The following is a 15332-nucleotide window of genomic DNA, read 5'->3' on the forward strand; positions in this document are numbered from 1 at the left end:
AGGTGAGTGAGTAGGGCGGTTACGGATGGGTTATTACCAATTGCGGACGGGTGCGGGTGAACAAACAGCTGACCCGCGCATTAAAACAGCTGATGCCTTCCTTGACTGACTGTCATGACACCCCATTATTGAGTGTAGAAACATTACACCATGAAAAGTTCCAACCGTAGCTATATAAACATACAATCCAGAAGGACAAGGTACTATGACATTGTCCTACTTACAGACTTACAGAGTAGCCCTTTATTTGTCGGTTCAAGATATAATAGTTACTAGAGATTGCTTTCCGCTCAACGAGAGAGCAGGTTTACCCTCATCTCTTTTCATTGTCTTAGCCCCAGATTGATATTAGCTGAATTATACAGCCATTAATTCACCATGGAAATGGTTTGGGCCGGTCCGCAGCACAGATGTGTTCCAGGGATGCAGCGCCCATCGCTGGAGAGATTCACTGCCTTGGAGCCCCTCTTCCTCCTCCTCCCAAGGTTTGGCAGCACTAGGAAGGCTGGAGCCTGGGGGACGAGCAGGGGGTGTAAATGAAGGTGAAACAACTCTATCGTTCAATGTGCACCCCCCCCCCCATCCACCCCCTGCTTCCTCCTGAGACTTCCCTTGGAAAACCTTAGTCTCTAAAATCTATGACGTGTGTATTTTAAATGAATAAGGTCTACAGCACTGTTATAGAGAGACAAGGCACTTAAAGACTTTGTCAGGGTTGTCCCTTTAAAACCTTATTTTTACATTAATATGAAGCCAACGTCACGTTAGTAGATCCTGTCTTTGGTTGTCATGTCTTGTCGCCAAGCCATTAGGCTCCTCTCTCATAACCAGTGTTAACTGCTTTCTTTGTCTGTGATATGCAAATTTTATTTTTTTCCCCTTCCTTTTTTGGGGTGGAGGTTGGAGGGGGGTATGATGGGGGGAAGAGGGAAAGGCGTTTGCTTACTTTGACTGTGAAATTAGCTCCTTATGTAAAGGCACCAGCTGTGGCGCTGGCCAACGTTTTATTTACCGTGACACGCTCACACCTGATTAAGAGTGGATGCTAATCGCAAGCAAATGGTTTGGCCCTAGTTCACTCACTACTCTCTAACAACTGATTCAAGATCAGCCCTACCCTTCTCCAGTGCTATCACCATCCTAAAATAATGAATGTGAAATGCATAATATTGGTTTGGCCTATATCTATTATAGTCTTCAAGGAAAACAATTAACTAACTAATTATTGTACATTAAGTGCATGTTAATTACATGTTATTTATATTAAAACCACACCATCTGAAATAGCAGTGGGTTTAGGTCAAGTTACCCTACCATAACTATGACTACACATTGAGAAGCATTGCAAGGTCAGCCATTTTAATTATAATTTTCCATCCCCCCCAAAAATATACATTTCCTTGACGGCAGACATGTTCAGATTCAGGAGGGTCTTTCCCCCAACCACCTGAAGAAGGCCAAGCTCATGTTCTTCTACGCCCGTTACCCCAGTTCCAACATGCTCAAGATTTTCTTCTCCGACGTCAAGGTGAGCCACACCCCGGGACCCCAACCTTTTACCTCTCACCTTTTCACCTCTATCATCATGAAAAGGAGTAGGATGACGTAGGCCCTAGACGAATGTAGCTCCCTGAAGTAGAAGTTGCCCTTGGGCACTGATTTAAAATCAAATTACCCTCCCAAAATCCAAAACTGAATTATTTACCCAGTGGTTATGGTAAGGATTTGGTGAGTGTAAGCTGATCCTAGATCTGTGCCTAAGGGATAAGTGCTACATGAAGCTCATGAAAACATACTCTGGGCTGGCATTCCTCTCCATAGTTATCTAACTGTCTAACTGTGCAGGTGTGTTCAACACCGTCTGTGTGTCTGTCCTTTGTCTTCCCAGCGGAAGTGACTGTCCTTGCCCCCGGTGACAAGTTGTAAGGACAGATCACCATGCCTGGACTTTTCTTCCTTTTCTTTTTCTCTGTGTTTTTCTATGCCTGTGCTCTCACCTCAGACTGCAGTTAAAAGTTGAGTGAAGCAATTACTCTTCTCACTTCCCCCGAGATGTTCTTCCGGCATAGTGCTGTACTAATGTGAAGTGCCTGTTGTGTGTCTTACATTGCTTCTGTATGAGGATCTTTTCCCTACTAAGTCATGGCTTTATGCAAAAGAGAGAGGATGAGGAAGGTGCAATAGGTAATATTTAGAAGCCAGCGGGGGAGCACGGACGTTACAGCATGGCAAAGGAATTGAGAGGGAGCGATAGACATGGGGTAGATTTTTTAAAACCTTTATTTTACTAGGCAAATCAGTTTAGAACAAATTCTCAGTCTTTTCCAAAGACAGCCTAGAAACAGTGGGTTAACTGCCTTGTTCAGGGGCAGAACGACAGATTTATACCTTGTCAGCTCGGGGATTCAATCTTGCAACCTTTCGGTTACTAGTCCAATGCTCTAACCACTAGGCTACGCCGCCGCCCCATGATGGGATAGCGTGCAGAGAAGGGGTTATCTGAACGGTAGGGACAAGTGAGGGATAGACATTGGGGAGAGGACAGAATAGAGTGCAGAGAAAGAAGAGGGGTTATCTGAGCAGGTGTAAGGGTGGGAACGGAGAAGGAGGGAGTGGGTGAGGGAAATGGTAAAGATGAGCATGAGGTATGTGGGGACAAGGCCAGGGAGTGATCAAACAAAGCACAAGTTGGCTTGTGAACAACGCAACAAGGCTACACAATAGCTGTGCGTGCTGGTGTCTTATATGCGGCCAAGTTTTTTTGTTGTTGTTTTTGTTGAGTCCCTCTCGGACCATAAGGAGGGTAAAAACTGTGACCGATAGTTAAGGGTATTAAGATTGTAGTGTCTTTGTCTTGGCTAACAGTGGAGGACAATGGAGGAGGTAGAGCTAAGCTAGTGTCCGTATATGGAAATGGGAGCTGCCAGTTAATATACAGTCATTGAAGTAAGCAGACCAGACCTAGCTTCAATCGAATTGGTGCCTATGGGAGAGCCACCCCTTAATGAGACCGGAACTGTGACAATTATTTTCAATGGTGAACGGCATGAGTGGGACACCTTCATTCATCCACCATCTTTGGAGACGCTAGTGGCTAACTAATTAGACATGGCTAGCTGATGCAAGGCAAGGAGAGTGGCATTCTTAGACATGTCGTCTAAGAGCTAATAATATCTTGACTAATAAGGTACAAGTTCCCAGTTGTTTTGATCGCGGCATTATTCTTAGACTTTTTTAAAAGCATTTTACCTTGAAGACCTTGGCCTACGGTATAGGCTTTTTTTTAAATAGCAGAACCCTGCTTAACTGACTGGTTAATGTCTGCTTGAAAGAGCCCGCCAACCTAGCTAAGCTGCTAACGTTAGCCAGCAAGCTAAAGAAGTTTGTCCCAGTTGAGTTTTCCAATGGAGCCCTCTTTGTCTGGAGGGGTAAATGAGCAGTTCCCGTGCTGTAGGAGCTGTATCTACTACGCTTTGTTTCAGGACAAACTGGATCACTCAAAGTTCCAATGCGGCAATTGTTTGCTTGCTGAGGATTATAGGCTTGAGGTGGCTTCTTTGATCACACAGGTAGCCAGCCTACAAAGAAAACTGGGGTGGAATGTTTACCTTTTCTACGCCAGTGGCTGGGCTGCGTTCGTGCATGCTGGATGCATCTCCGTCTTGTCTTTAGTCTTTATCCGATTGGCCGGTGTTGCCCAGGGAGATATCTTCTGCATCTCCTCTCCCATCTTATGGCGGAGTGGAAGGAGCACTGCAAGAGGAGCATTGCAATCAATGATGGTCGCATTTCACGAGACTGTGGAAGCGGAAGACAGTGGCCTGACACAAAGCAGCCTACACTCCCAACGAGAGGCCTGGAGCCGATACAAACAACGAATAGTTTCGCCACGTTGGATCCTGCACCTTCATCGCTGGGGGTACCTGTGTGTGCTGCCGTCGTGCCTACCCATACTCCTTCCCCTACAATTTCAAAGTCGACGTCGGCAACCTTCCATCCCTGCTCTAGATCGAGGCCTGCACGAAGTGTGTGAAGTGTGAAGTGTTACCAATCCTTAGGAAAGTTATGGAAAATATGGTGTTTGACCAGATACAACGCTATTTTACAGTAAATAAATTGACAACAGATTTTCAGCACGCCTATAGGGAAGGACATTCAACAAGCACAGCATTTACACAAATTACTGATGATTGGTTGAGAGAAATGGATGATAAAAAAGTGTGTCTGGGCTATTTTGTTAGACTTCAGTGCGGCTTTTGACATTATCGATTGTAGTCTGCTTCTGGAAAAAAAATATGTGTTATGGCTTTACACCTCCTGCTATATTGAGGATAAAGTGTTACCTGTCTAACAGAACACAGAGGGTGTTCTTTAATGGAGACTCTCCAAAATAATCCAGGTAGAATCAGGAATTCCCCAGGGCAGCTGTCTAGGCCCCTTACTTTTTAAAATCTACTAACGAGATGCCACTGGCTTTGAGTAAAGGCTGTGTGTCTATGTATGCAGATGACTCAACACTATACATGTCAGATACTACAGCAACTGAAATGACTGTAACACTTAACAAAGAGCTGCAGTTAGTTTCAGAATGGGTGGCAAGGAATAAGTTTGTCCTAAATATTTAAAAAACTAAAAACATTGTATTTGGGACAAATCATTCACTAAACCCTAAACCTCAACTAAATGTTGTAATGAATAATGTGGAAATTGAGCAAGTTGAGGTGACTAAACTGCTTGGAGTAACCCTGGGTTGTAAACTGTCATGGTCAAAACATATTGATGCAACAGTAGCTAAGATGGGGAGAAGTCTGTCCATGATAAAGCGCTACTCTACCTTCTTAACAGCACTGTCAACAAGGCAGGTCCTACAGGCTCTAGTTTTGTCGCACCTGGACAACTGTTCAGTCGTGTGTTCAGGTGCCACAAAGAGGGACTTGGAAAATTGCAATTGGCTCTGAACAGGGCAGCACAGGTGGGCCTTGGATGTACACAGAGAGCAAACATTAATAATATGCATCACTACTTGTATTTGTGAGAGGTATTGACATGTTGGAAAGCACCGAGCTGTTTGTTAAACGACTAGCACACAGCTCAGACACTCATGCATACCCCACAAGACATACCAACAGAGGTGTTGGCAGCAGCTAATGGAGATCCATAGTAAATACAAATACTAAATCGAATGAGCGTGGGAAGTGGGTTGGCCCGACAATGGCGTGATGCTGCGCCGTCTTGGCGCTTGTTTTACTAGGGATGGTGGAAGAACGTTCTTACTACTGACCTGATAGGTAAATGTTGTGACAGTTGAAACAGACTGTGATTGTTGTTTTCGCTGCAACAGTTTAGCATTACGCTATCCTTACACTACTTACCATGATGGATTAACTTGTGTGCTTTGACATGGTTCAGTTAGCCATTAGTATTGATCGCCAATTACCAGCTTCTCTGTTTTGACAAATGCCCAGACAGCTCATACATAGGTTATTGTTATGGTGTGATGGATGAACAATAGGCTAAACACAATGTTAGCGTTATGTCTGGTTTCCATATTTCAGACGTTACTTGAGAAAATATGAAGTTGATGTGATGTCATAGACAGTAAATGTCAGTGTTGTTTTAAAATGTTGGGGTCATAAATGAACGCTGAATACACAAACAAGGATGTCCCAAACTGATGCTGCTGTGAAAATCTTTCTATCTCTTTCTCTCTCTTTCTCTTTCTTTTCATGAAAGCACTTGTTTTGGACACTCTCACTGCCCCCACAACCCTCTTTCCCTCTCTCGTTTTCTCTCTCTCGTTTTCTCTCTCTCTCTCTCTCTCTCTCTCTCTCTCTCTCTCTCGCTCTTTCTCTTTCACTTCATCTCTTTATCTCTCCTTCTGTCAGGCCTTTGTGTGTATTCGGCACACTGGCCTCAGTATTTGTACAAGTCGTGCTGTGGAGTGGATGAGGTCAGGAGGTTTTTCCTTTTACATGTCATTCCTTGTCTTTTCTTTTTTTCGCTGATGGTGTGGCATCCTCCCCCCGCACGACGAAAAGCCAGGCGCTGGATTTCAGGACTGGTTTTTGTAGAGTCAGCCAATAGACCACGAGAGATTATCTCCCACAATTCACCCCTGCAAAAACAGGAAGCGGTAGAAAGCCCTGATGACTGTGGATGGGCTTTAGTCAGAGAGGGACGGGCCGCTTCTCTTTCTGCTCCTCTTGTTGTTTTTCAAATAGCTTGTTGGTCTGAGGTCATGTGTATGGATTCTTCCTCCTCTCCATTGTTTGGAAGGCAGGGAGCTAGATGGACGCAGAGTGTACCTGTTTGTCTGTCCAGAGCAGAGCTGCTGGGTGACTGACTTTACTGTCAATGTCATCACAATGTGCAGGAGACACCTTGTTGGTGTGTCTCTCTCCTTTGAGGTCTTGCAGTCTGCTGTATTTGTAATGTCATACTACAACGATCACTGATAATACAGAATGGGGATTTAACATGATTTAACATGACCTAAATTTACTCAGCAGCTCTCTAAAATATTACTGGATAAGATTATGACATGTACAATACATGACTAACAATATGTGGACATCTGCTGGTCGAAAATCTCATTCCAAAATCATGGGTATTAATATGGAGTTGGTCCCCCTTTTGCTGTCTCAACAGCCTCCACTCTTCTAGGAAGGCTTTTCACGAGATGTTGGAACACTGCTGCAGGGACTTGCTTTCATTCAGCCACAACAGCATTAGTGAGGTTGGGCACTGATGTTGGGCGATTAGGCCTGGCTAGCAGTCGATGTTCCAATTCATCCCAAAGGTGTTCGATGGGGTTGAGGTCAGGGCTCTGTGCAGGCCAGTCAAGTTCTACCACTCTGATCTTGACAAACCGTCAGGCAGCCTGGTGGTTAGAGCATTGGGCCAGTAACAGAAAGGTTGCTGTATTGAATCCCCGAGCTGACAAGATAAAAATCTATCGTTCTGCCCCTGAACAAGGCAGTTAACCCACTGTTCCCCTGTAGGCTGTTTTGTAAATCAGAATTTGTTCTTAACTGACTTGCCTAGTTAAATGAAGGTTAAATTTAAAATAAATTCTGCTGGCATCCGCCAAACCCAGATTTGTCCATCGGACTGCCAGATGGTAAAGCGTGATTCATCACTCCAGAGAACGCATTTTCACTGCTCCAGAGTCCGATGGCGGCGAGCTTTACACCACTCCAGCAGAGGCTTGGCATGATGATCTTAGGCTTGTACACCCTAATGAACAGTTCTTGTGCTGACTTTGCTTCCAGAGGCAGTTTGGAATGATTATTACCTGCTTCAGGACTCGGCGATCCCATTCTGTGAGCTTGTGTGGCCTACCACTTTGTGACTGAGCCGTTGCTGCTCCTAGACCTTTCCACTTCACAAAAACAGCACTTACAGTTCACCGGGGCAACTCTAGCAGGGCAGAAATTTGACAAACTAACATGTTGGAAAGATGACGTCATATGATGGTGCCACATTTGAAAGTCATTGAGCTCTTCAGTAAGGCTTTTCTACTGCCAATGTTTGTCTATTGAGATTGCATGGCTGTGTGCTCAATGTTATACCCCTGTCAGCAACTGGTCTTGCTGAAATAAACAAAATCCACTCATTTGAAGTGGTGTCCACATACTTTTGTATGTGTAGTGAATGTCCCTGTTGTCTTACAGAAAATGAATAGGATTTTGTTTCGGTGTTGAAAAGAGCTTAATCGTTGGGACTAGAGTGTTTTCCTTCTCTGGCCCTATGTGCACAGTTTTATGTAGGTTGCATGGTAGGGAAGCGTGTGTTTGTTTTGTTCCTTTATAGTTAACGCTTAAGGTTGACCTTTTGTAGGCTCTCGAGTGTGAGTGTGAGAAATACGCTCTCACCATTCCTCTCTCGTTCCCCTCTTTGCTAATCACGCCTACACATACAGGCACACACACACACTCCAACAGGCCATGAACACTCTGGTCCTTAGCTGATATCAGGGGATATTTATCCCCCCCCCACAAGCAACTTAATGAAACAAGAATGGGGACCTGATTTGTTGTAGCAACAAAGACTTTTAGTAGACACACATTGAATCTCTCTCTTTCTCTCTCTCTGTATACATGTAACGTGTGATTAAACCACATTTCATCCGCATACAGTAGATATTCCATACAGTAGATTTAACCATGCTTTGTGTCAGATAGATGTTGAGGTATAAAGCCTAGCCTGTATAATGAAAGCCATCCCTGTCCAAAGTGACAAGTCTATCAGTCAGAGGGCTGAAGTGACACTAAAGGTATCCAGTGTGAGTGATGACATCTCTTTCACTGACTTTAATCTCAGTATGCAGCCCTCAATCACACACGCACACACGCACGCACACACACACTCTCCAACCCATCCAAGAGAGAGTGATGGGTCTGAGTAGTGACGTATCTGTGATAGTGAACTCGCAAATGTATGTGCATGAGTGTGTGTGTCTCAGAGTCTGTGTTGTGGATGTTGGCTCTTGCCTGTGTACAGTAATAGCCCCTGTGTGTGTGTAATTGTAAGAGTCAGTAGTTTGTTTGTTTGACACTTCGATGTCATGAGCCTTGCTTGCTGACAGCTCACGTTCCTATACTGCCCTGGTCTATTGTCCAGCCCTGCATTTCTCTACACCCCTCTCCCTCCCCATCCTAACTCTAACCCGCCCGCTGTTCTGCTAACCCTGCACTTTAGGCCTCGTCGCTCTGCCCCCACCCCTCCCCTCCCCTCGCTCCCCCCCACGCGACCCACCCCCACCCAATCCCTCACCCCCACCCATTCCCCTCGCCACCCGACCATGCCAAACAATTTCAGGCAGACATACTCTTTCAGTCCTCCCCCCATTATGTCACCCACAGACCATTCCAGAAAAGAGTGACCCCTCCTTTCCCCCCTCCAGTCCCTTTCTCTCTCATACTCTCCCTATCTCACTTTATCTCTCCCTTTTTTGTTCTCTCCTTCTTCTCTGTCCCAGCCCATGCCTAGCTCAAATGAGGCTGTGTGTGAGCCTGCGCTAGTGTGTGTGTGTGTCGGCCAGGGTCAGATGAGAATGTGTTCTGGAACAATAGCCAGAGCCTAATCTCCATGTCAAAACCGCTCTCCCACCCCAGCGAGTGGCTGCTCAGCATTTAGTAACGTTTTGTCTCCTATTCTAACAGAATCACAAAAAGAGCAGAGAGGAGGGGTGGAGGGTGAGAGTGGGGGAGTTGGTGTAGGGGCGGGGCAGGGATAGGGGGATAGGGGGGTGTAAGGCTTTTGGGGGAGGGAGAAGGGCTGAGGAATAAGTTAAAGGATTTTGGGGGGCTGAGGGCTGAGGTAAAGGGTTTTGAGGGATGCGTGCATGTGTGCGTGTGCATGTATGTGCGTATGTGTGTGTGACTGTCCAGGCTGGGGACTGTGCTGGGCCCTGAGGTCCTTATCTCCCTGTCTGGCTGTTTGGACAATGTGTTTTCAGTAGCGAGGCAAAACGGAAGACAGCTCCAGCGCCACTAGGCCTTTAATAGGTTTATGTCCTATTGAATCCATGCAGCCACACAGATCAGATAGCCAGACCTTCTCAGCACTCATCATCTCTCTCTCTATCCCTCTCTCTCTCACTCTTTTTTTTCCTTTTCCCACTTTCTTTTCTTTTCTTGTAGCCTGAGAGGTCTGGAGAAGCAGGGTGCAGTGCAGGGTAAATGGTGAATGGGGTTAAGTACATGTTTGAGCCCCCTGCGGGCAAGGGAGCTTTAGATGATGACTTAATCGTTTTCCTGGTCAATTATGTGTTTGTGGTCGCTCCCCTCCCAGCCCCGGTTATGATAGGGGGAGGTCCGGTCCCCCAGGGAAAAGAGTAACAGACACACACGCTTGCTCTTTTTTTCTCTCTCCTTCTGTCTTACTTTATGTCTCTCTTTATTATCTTCTCTCTCTTAGTCCTGCTGCGGTCTTTCTCTCTCTTGTCTTGTATCTCTCTCTCTGTTATCATCCTGCCTCCAGACTCCCTGATGTGATATGAATCCCCCTATGCCCCCTTAACTACGCTCAACATTGATGTCTTCATCACAGAGCCCAGAAAGCCTTAAAACAATTGGTTCTGCACAATAATGTGGCCCTATATACTTTATAATGTCAAATAAAATAAAATCCAATATTATCAGTGTTGGTATTATCATGATGTCAATTAATTATCCAGGTTAAATAAATAACCATTATTTATTAAATAATTATTTTCATAATTATGATAATTATTATTTGAAATCTCTCTGACCCTTTATCTCTCACAGTTTAACTACCAGGGTTGGGCTCAATTCAGAATTGAATTGAGAATGCCTCCTGAATTCCAATTCAATTCTTGAATTTGAATTGAATTTGATGTAGTAAAAACGATCAGAATCACAATTTCAATTAAAGGAAATATAATTTAATTCAGTTAAACTCATTGAAATTCAAATGCCTCTTCTATTTTATATTAGGTCTAGTCTATACAAATAAACATCTTGTACAATTTTCAGGACAAACTCTTCAAATTAATGATCAAGAAAAACCAAATCTTAATGCAAATATTATCCTAAGTTGTTATATTTCATTAATCACCTACATTTAGTTTAATATGGGGTAAATACTACATTTCCCAGAATGCATTAGTTTAACCTAAAATACATAATTTGAAAATCAAGACAAAATGGCTTCTTGTCACAAAAAGCTTAGAGATGTGATCTGAATAATGTTACTTTCCACCCTCAAATTCACTAACAAGGCTTTGGATGCAAGGACTATTGGGCCAAATTGCTGTCATTAGCTTAGCTGCATGTTAAGCACCCAGCTGAGTTTTAGCTAACATTTTTGGGAACAAGTCTATGCTAAGTGATAGAGCTATTGTCCCATATGTTTTAAATTGGTCGTTTACATTGTATTGTTTGTAACCATGGGGGGGGGTTACATTCTCTCCAAGAATCAATGGGTTTACATTACATCCATAAAGTACATGTCCACAAAATCTTTGCACCAATCACGGATTGTGGCTTTAGAATACATAACATAATAAGGTAGCGTCTAATATAACTGCATTGTTTGTCGAGAAAATATAATTGCCTTTCCACACACTAAGGTTAAAAGAGTATATGAACATTGTTTCTAAGTGATATGTTCTTTGGTGCTAGAGAAAAGTGACATGTTCTTTGGGGTCTGGAAGTGTGACCTGTGAGATTCAATGAAACACTCATGTTCTATGACTGAGTGCAATTTCATTGAATTGCACTGAATTAAATTATATTTCCTGTCACAAACTCAAATTCAATTTCGACATCCTGTGAGGTGTGGCCATTCAATTCAAATATCAACTTGTGAGTTGAATTGAGGTTAATTCCAAAATTCTGAATTGATCCCAATCCTGTTAACTTCTATAGTGTGACAGTATTGTCATATAATCCTTATTATTAAAGCCTCTCTCCTCTCCTGTAGTTTAACCGCTGCATCACGTCCCAGCTCATCAAGTGGTTCAGTAACTTCCGGGAGTTCTACTACATCCAGATGGAGAAGTTTGCCCGGCAGGCCATCAACGACGGTGTCACCGGAGTGGAGGAGATGAGCGTCAGCCGCGACTGCGAGCTCTACCGAGCCCTCAACATGCACTACAACAAGGCCAACGACTTTGAGGTAGAACCGCTTTTAGTGCGACACCCATTTACTGCTGTGCGACAATAGCCTCGCCTGAAAACTAATGTGATGCACAGTTTAATAAGGCTAATGTTGTTGAGGTAGGACACCGTTAAGTGCGACACTTATTCAGTACTACTCACTACCTGTCAGCTCACTCAGTATTTTTTTTATGTAGAATAAAAGTGTCCTGAGACCAAACATACAGTATACATACACTACCTGGAAAGGGTGAGTTCCCCTTAGTGGACTAGATAGATTTCTTTGACAATTTAAAACACAATACAACCACACGTGCATGGATTTAAAATCATCAAGGATGAATTGTGGTCCTCTTAAATAAATAGTTAAGAAACTAACAAACATAAACGTAATAGGTCCATACTTCGGAACATGAGAAAAAGTTTACAATTTAGCCTGGACCTCCTTGTCATTGGCATCAGCCAATTACAATTGTCAACGTCATTGCATGTGATAGAAAGTTACATTGGAGCTGGTCCCACCAGATAACCTGGCACACGTTAGGCCTATGGTAACCTCACTAGCTGACAATGATACTTTTGTTCTACTTGGTCTGTCTCAAGTGTAGAGTGCCAATATTTCAAGATCCTTGACTAGGCTACTAGCTACTAACGTTAGAAGTTTTCACATACAGGTATATGAGAAAATCCCACGTTTTTGCTCATCCGTTTCAGATACACTTTACATGCGCTTTTAAGGAAAAAAAGATAAAGTAGGTCTATACAACATTTAAGTTGTCATATACCGTCTTCATCATTGCTTCATTGACCGGCCACATTAACTGTGGGTTTGAGCCCCCCTCGCGTCAAGCATTTTTGTTAAGGAAAACACTGTTCACTGTTGGTCATTGATCCTTGATTAAAATAACCCATATGTGAAAAAGTGGATGAATATTATTATACATATAAAACATTTACGTAACATAGCCTATAGTAGCAATGATTATTTATGTAGCAGTGCCAGTGCCTACTGTATGTGTCGGTATGCAAGAGGGACTCCAACAAGAAGCTCCTCATTAAATGTATTCGTAATCTTAATTTAAGGTTTTCGCTATGCATTTCTTCTCAACACACTCAAAAACTATGAACGTATGAACGTAATTATACATTTCAAAGGGCGGGGGGTGAACATGTGGAATTCGCACCCTTGCTACAATCTGCGACAAATACGAGGAGCTAACCACTGGGCACAGACCAGATCAGTTCAACGTCTAGTTTTGATTTACACGTGGTTGATTTCACTAACGTGAATTCAACCTGAATCAACAAAAAAGTTCACATTTTTATTGGATTTAGGTTCAAAGTTGGGTGAAAACAATATGAAATGCCCTTACGGTGATAACGTTTTGCAAACGTTAATTCAACATCATCACATAGTTTTTGGTGGGTTGAAATAACGTGGAAACAATGTTGATTCAACATATGTTTGCCCAGTGGGAAGGGCCTCTTAAGTGCATTTTCATGAACAAGTGTTGGATCACATCCAACTACGTCAACGATTTGAATTGACTGATCTGCGTTTTGAGACGGAGGTCCGGGCTAAACTTAAACTTTTGCTAATGTTTGCAAGTATGACCTAGTAGGCCTAGCCTACACAGTAGACCTAGCCTACACAGTAGACCTAGCCTACACAATAGACCTAGCCTACTAGGCTTACTTGGGTTACACATATAACACGTAACAAAACAAAGGACAGGACTACATTGTCATAGTCTAGAGCAGGCCTCCCTCAGAAGATCAGCAATCCCAGGCTCCTAAACTGAGTTAGATGATGGTGATGGAGGTGATGCTAGATGATGGTGATGGAGTTGGCTTGCTGACCATGATGTCGCCCTCCGCTCAGCCTCTCTGTAGCCTGGACTTGATAGTCCTCCACAACTAACGTGTAGCACCTACTTGGGTGGTTCCTCTGCGGCTGCTACAGCGCTAACAGCCCAGCACACATTAGTCCAGAGCAGTCGTCATCCTCCCTATGAGCTCTCTGCCATTTCAGTAATGCAGTCAGGTTTCATTGATCAAGAAGCACCCAGTGCTGGGTTGCATATTTTAAATGCAAAAAATAGCTAGCTAGCTAGCCAAACCAGACAAGTCAACCAGCCATCAGTCCTGCAACTCCGTGGGTAAAAACATCCAGATACTGTATATCCAATCAACAACTCAATGACTTATCAAAAACAAAAAAAGCTCATTAAAAAACAGCCTCTTGTGTTCACTAAGAGAGAACTACAGTAAGAGTGTTCTAAAGGCTTATGAACGTGGCAGAACATCAAGTCCAGCACAATATGCCTTCAATGTCAGCTGACAATAGGCCTTTAAAAGTCTGCAGCTGAGAATGGCCTGGAGTAGTGGGTGTGTGTGTTTTGTTGTTGCTGCATTTCCCAGTGTCCTGCTCACCTCGAAGGGTACAGCCGTCCCTTGGACCGGCCGCCGTGCTGGCGGAGCACTTCTCCAGTGTGTGTGTGTGTGTGCATGTGTGTGTGTGTGTGTTTGTGTGTCACTTTCAGGAGGGAAAATCTCACTGTTGTCAAGGTTAAGCGTCCCACTGCTTTAGCCAAAGGAAGAGGGAGAGAGAGAAAAAAGACGGGCAGAGAGGGAGATGGATAGAAAAGGGAGCGATGTAGGGGGAGAGCGGCGGGAATAGAGAGAAGATGAAAAGGGGGAGAAAAGGGGCAGAGAGAGGGAGAAAGAAGGATAAGAGAGAAAGACAATGCTTTGCGGAGAGTGCCCTTGTGGTAGGGGAATTCTGCAGCGCTCACATTTAAAGTGCCTCTCTCTCCCTCTCCTATGTCCGTTATGTGTCTGTTGGGGCTCTTCTTCTCTCCTCACACCCACACACATACACATAAACACACACACACCTCCCCCATACACTCTTGGCCCTCTTTGGGATTTGAACTACTCTAAGAGGAACAGAAGCACTTCCATATGAAGTCATAAGGACAAAATGTACAGCATAACAGCAACCCAAGTTCCCCAACTCAAATCAGACAAGACAGACCAGGCATTCTTCTCCTGTACCAGGAAACTAGCCTTGGCCTGGCTTAGGGAACTCTCAATTTACATACATGAATGTAGAAATTTGCAAGCAGACAGAGAGAGGGAGAGGGAGAGGGAGAGAAAGAGATGGTGCAGGTGAATAAGTCTTCTATTGACTGAGGAGCTGGTACGGGGGTGTGGGGGAGGAGGGTGTAGACGTTTTGCATATTAAGGTTTTTCGCGGCAGGTGTCTGGGAGATATAAGAGCTGATTACAGAGGAGCACAAGAAAAATTTGCCCAGCGATGCAAATACACCATGCCGACACAAACGAACTGCCTTGGCCCGTGTGAAGTCTGCCAGTGCATGCGTGTGAGGGTGTTTTGTCTGTCTGGTGTGTGTGTGTGTGTGTGTGTGTGTGTGTGTGTGTGTGTGTGTGTGTGTGTGTGTGTGTGCCCTGTGAGTCAGAGATGTGAGGTGTAGATAGAAATATACTGGATTTGTATCTAGATGCCCCCAAGGAGAAGGAAGGGCAGTGATCTATAGAAAGGGGTCTTGGGGGCATCTAGATACACATCCAGTATTTTTCAATCTACACTTCACATCTCTGACTCACAAGACACGCACACACACACAGGTCTGTGCTTTTTCTTGTTTGATGATATTCTGATCTGTCACTGTGCTCCACTAACGC

General features: G+C 44.1%; 1 protein-coding gene across 1 annotated transcript in view; it reads left to right on the forward strand.

Moving 5' to 3' along the window:
• Positions 1-15332, forward strand: part of LOC112232970 (prospero homeobox protein 1-like) — a 45841-nt gene that overhangs the window by 14956 nt on the left and 15553 nt on the right. Inside the window, exons 3-4 of the mRNA XM_024400311.2 lie at positions 1421-1528; positions 11449-11643. Of these exons, the coding sequence (XP_024256079.1) occupies positions 1421-1528; positions 11449-11643 (303 nt within the window). The remainder of the gene's footprint in view (positions 1-1420; positions 1529-11448; positions 11644-15332) is intronic.

Source organism: Oncorhynchus tshawytscha, linkage group LG05 (genome assembly GCF_018296145.1).
Source record: "Oncorhynchus tshawytscha isolate Ot180627B linkage group LG05, Otsh_v2.0, whole genome shotgun sequence".
NCBI classification, from domain to species: Eukaryota; Metazoa; Chordata; class Actinopteri; order Salmoniformes; family Salmonidae; genus Oncorhynchus; species Oncorhynchus tshawytscha.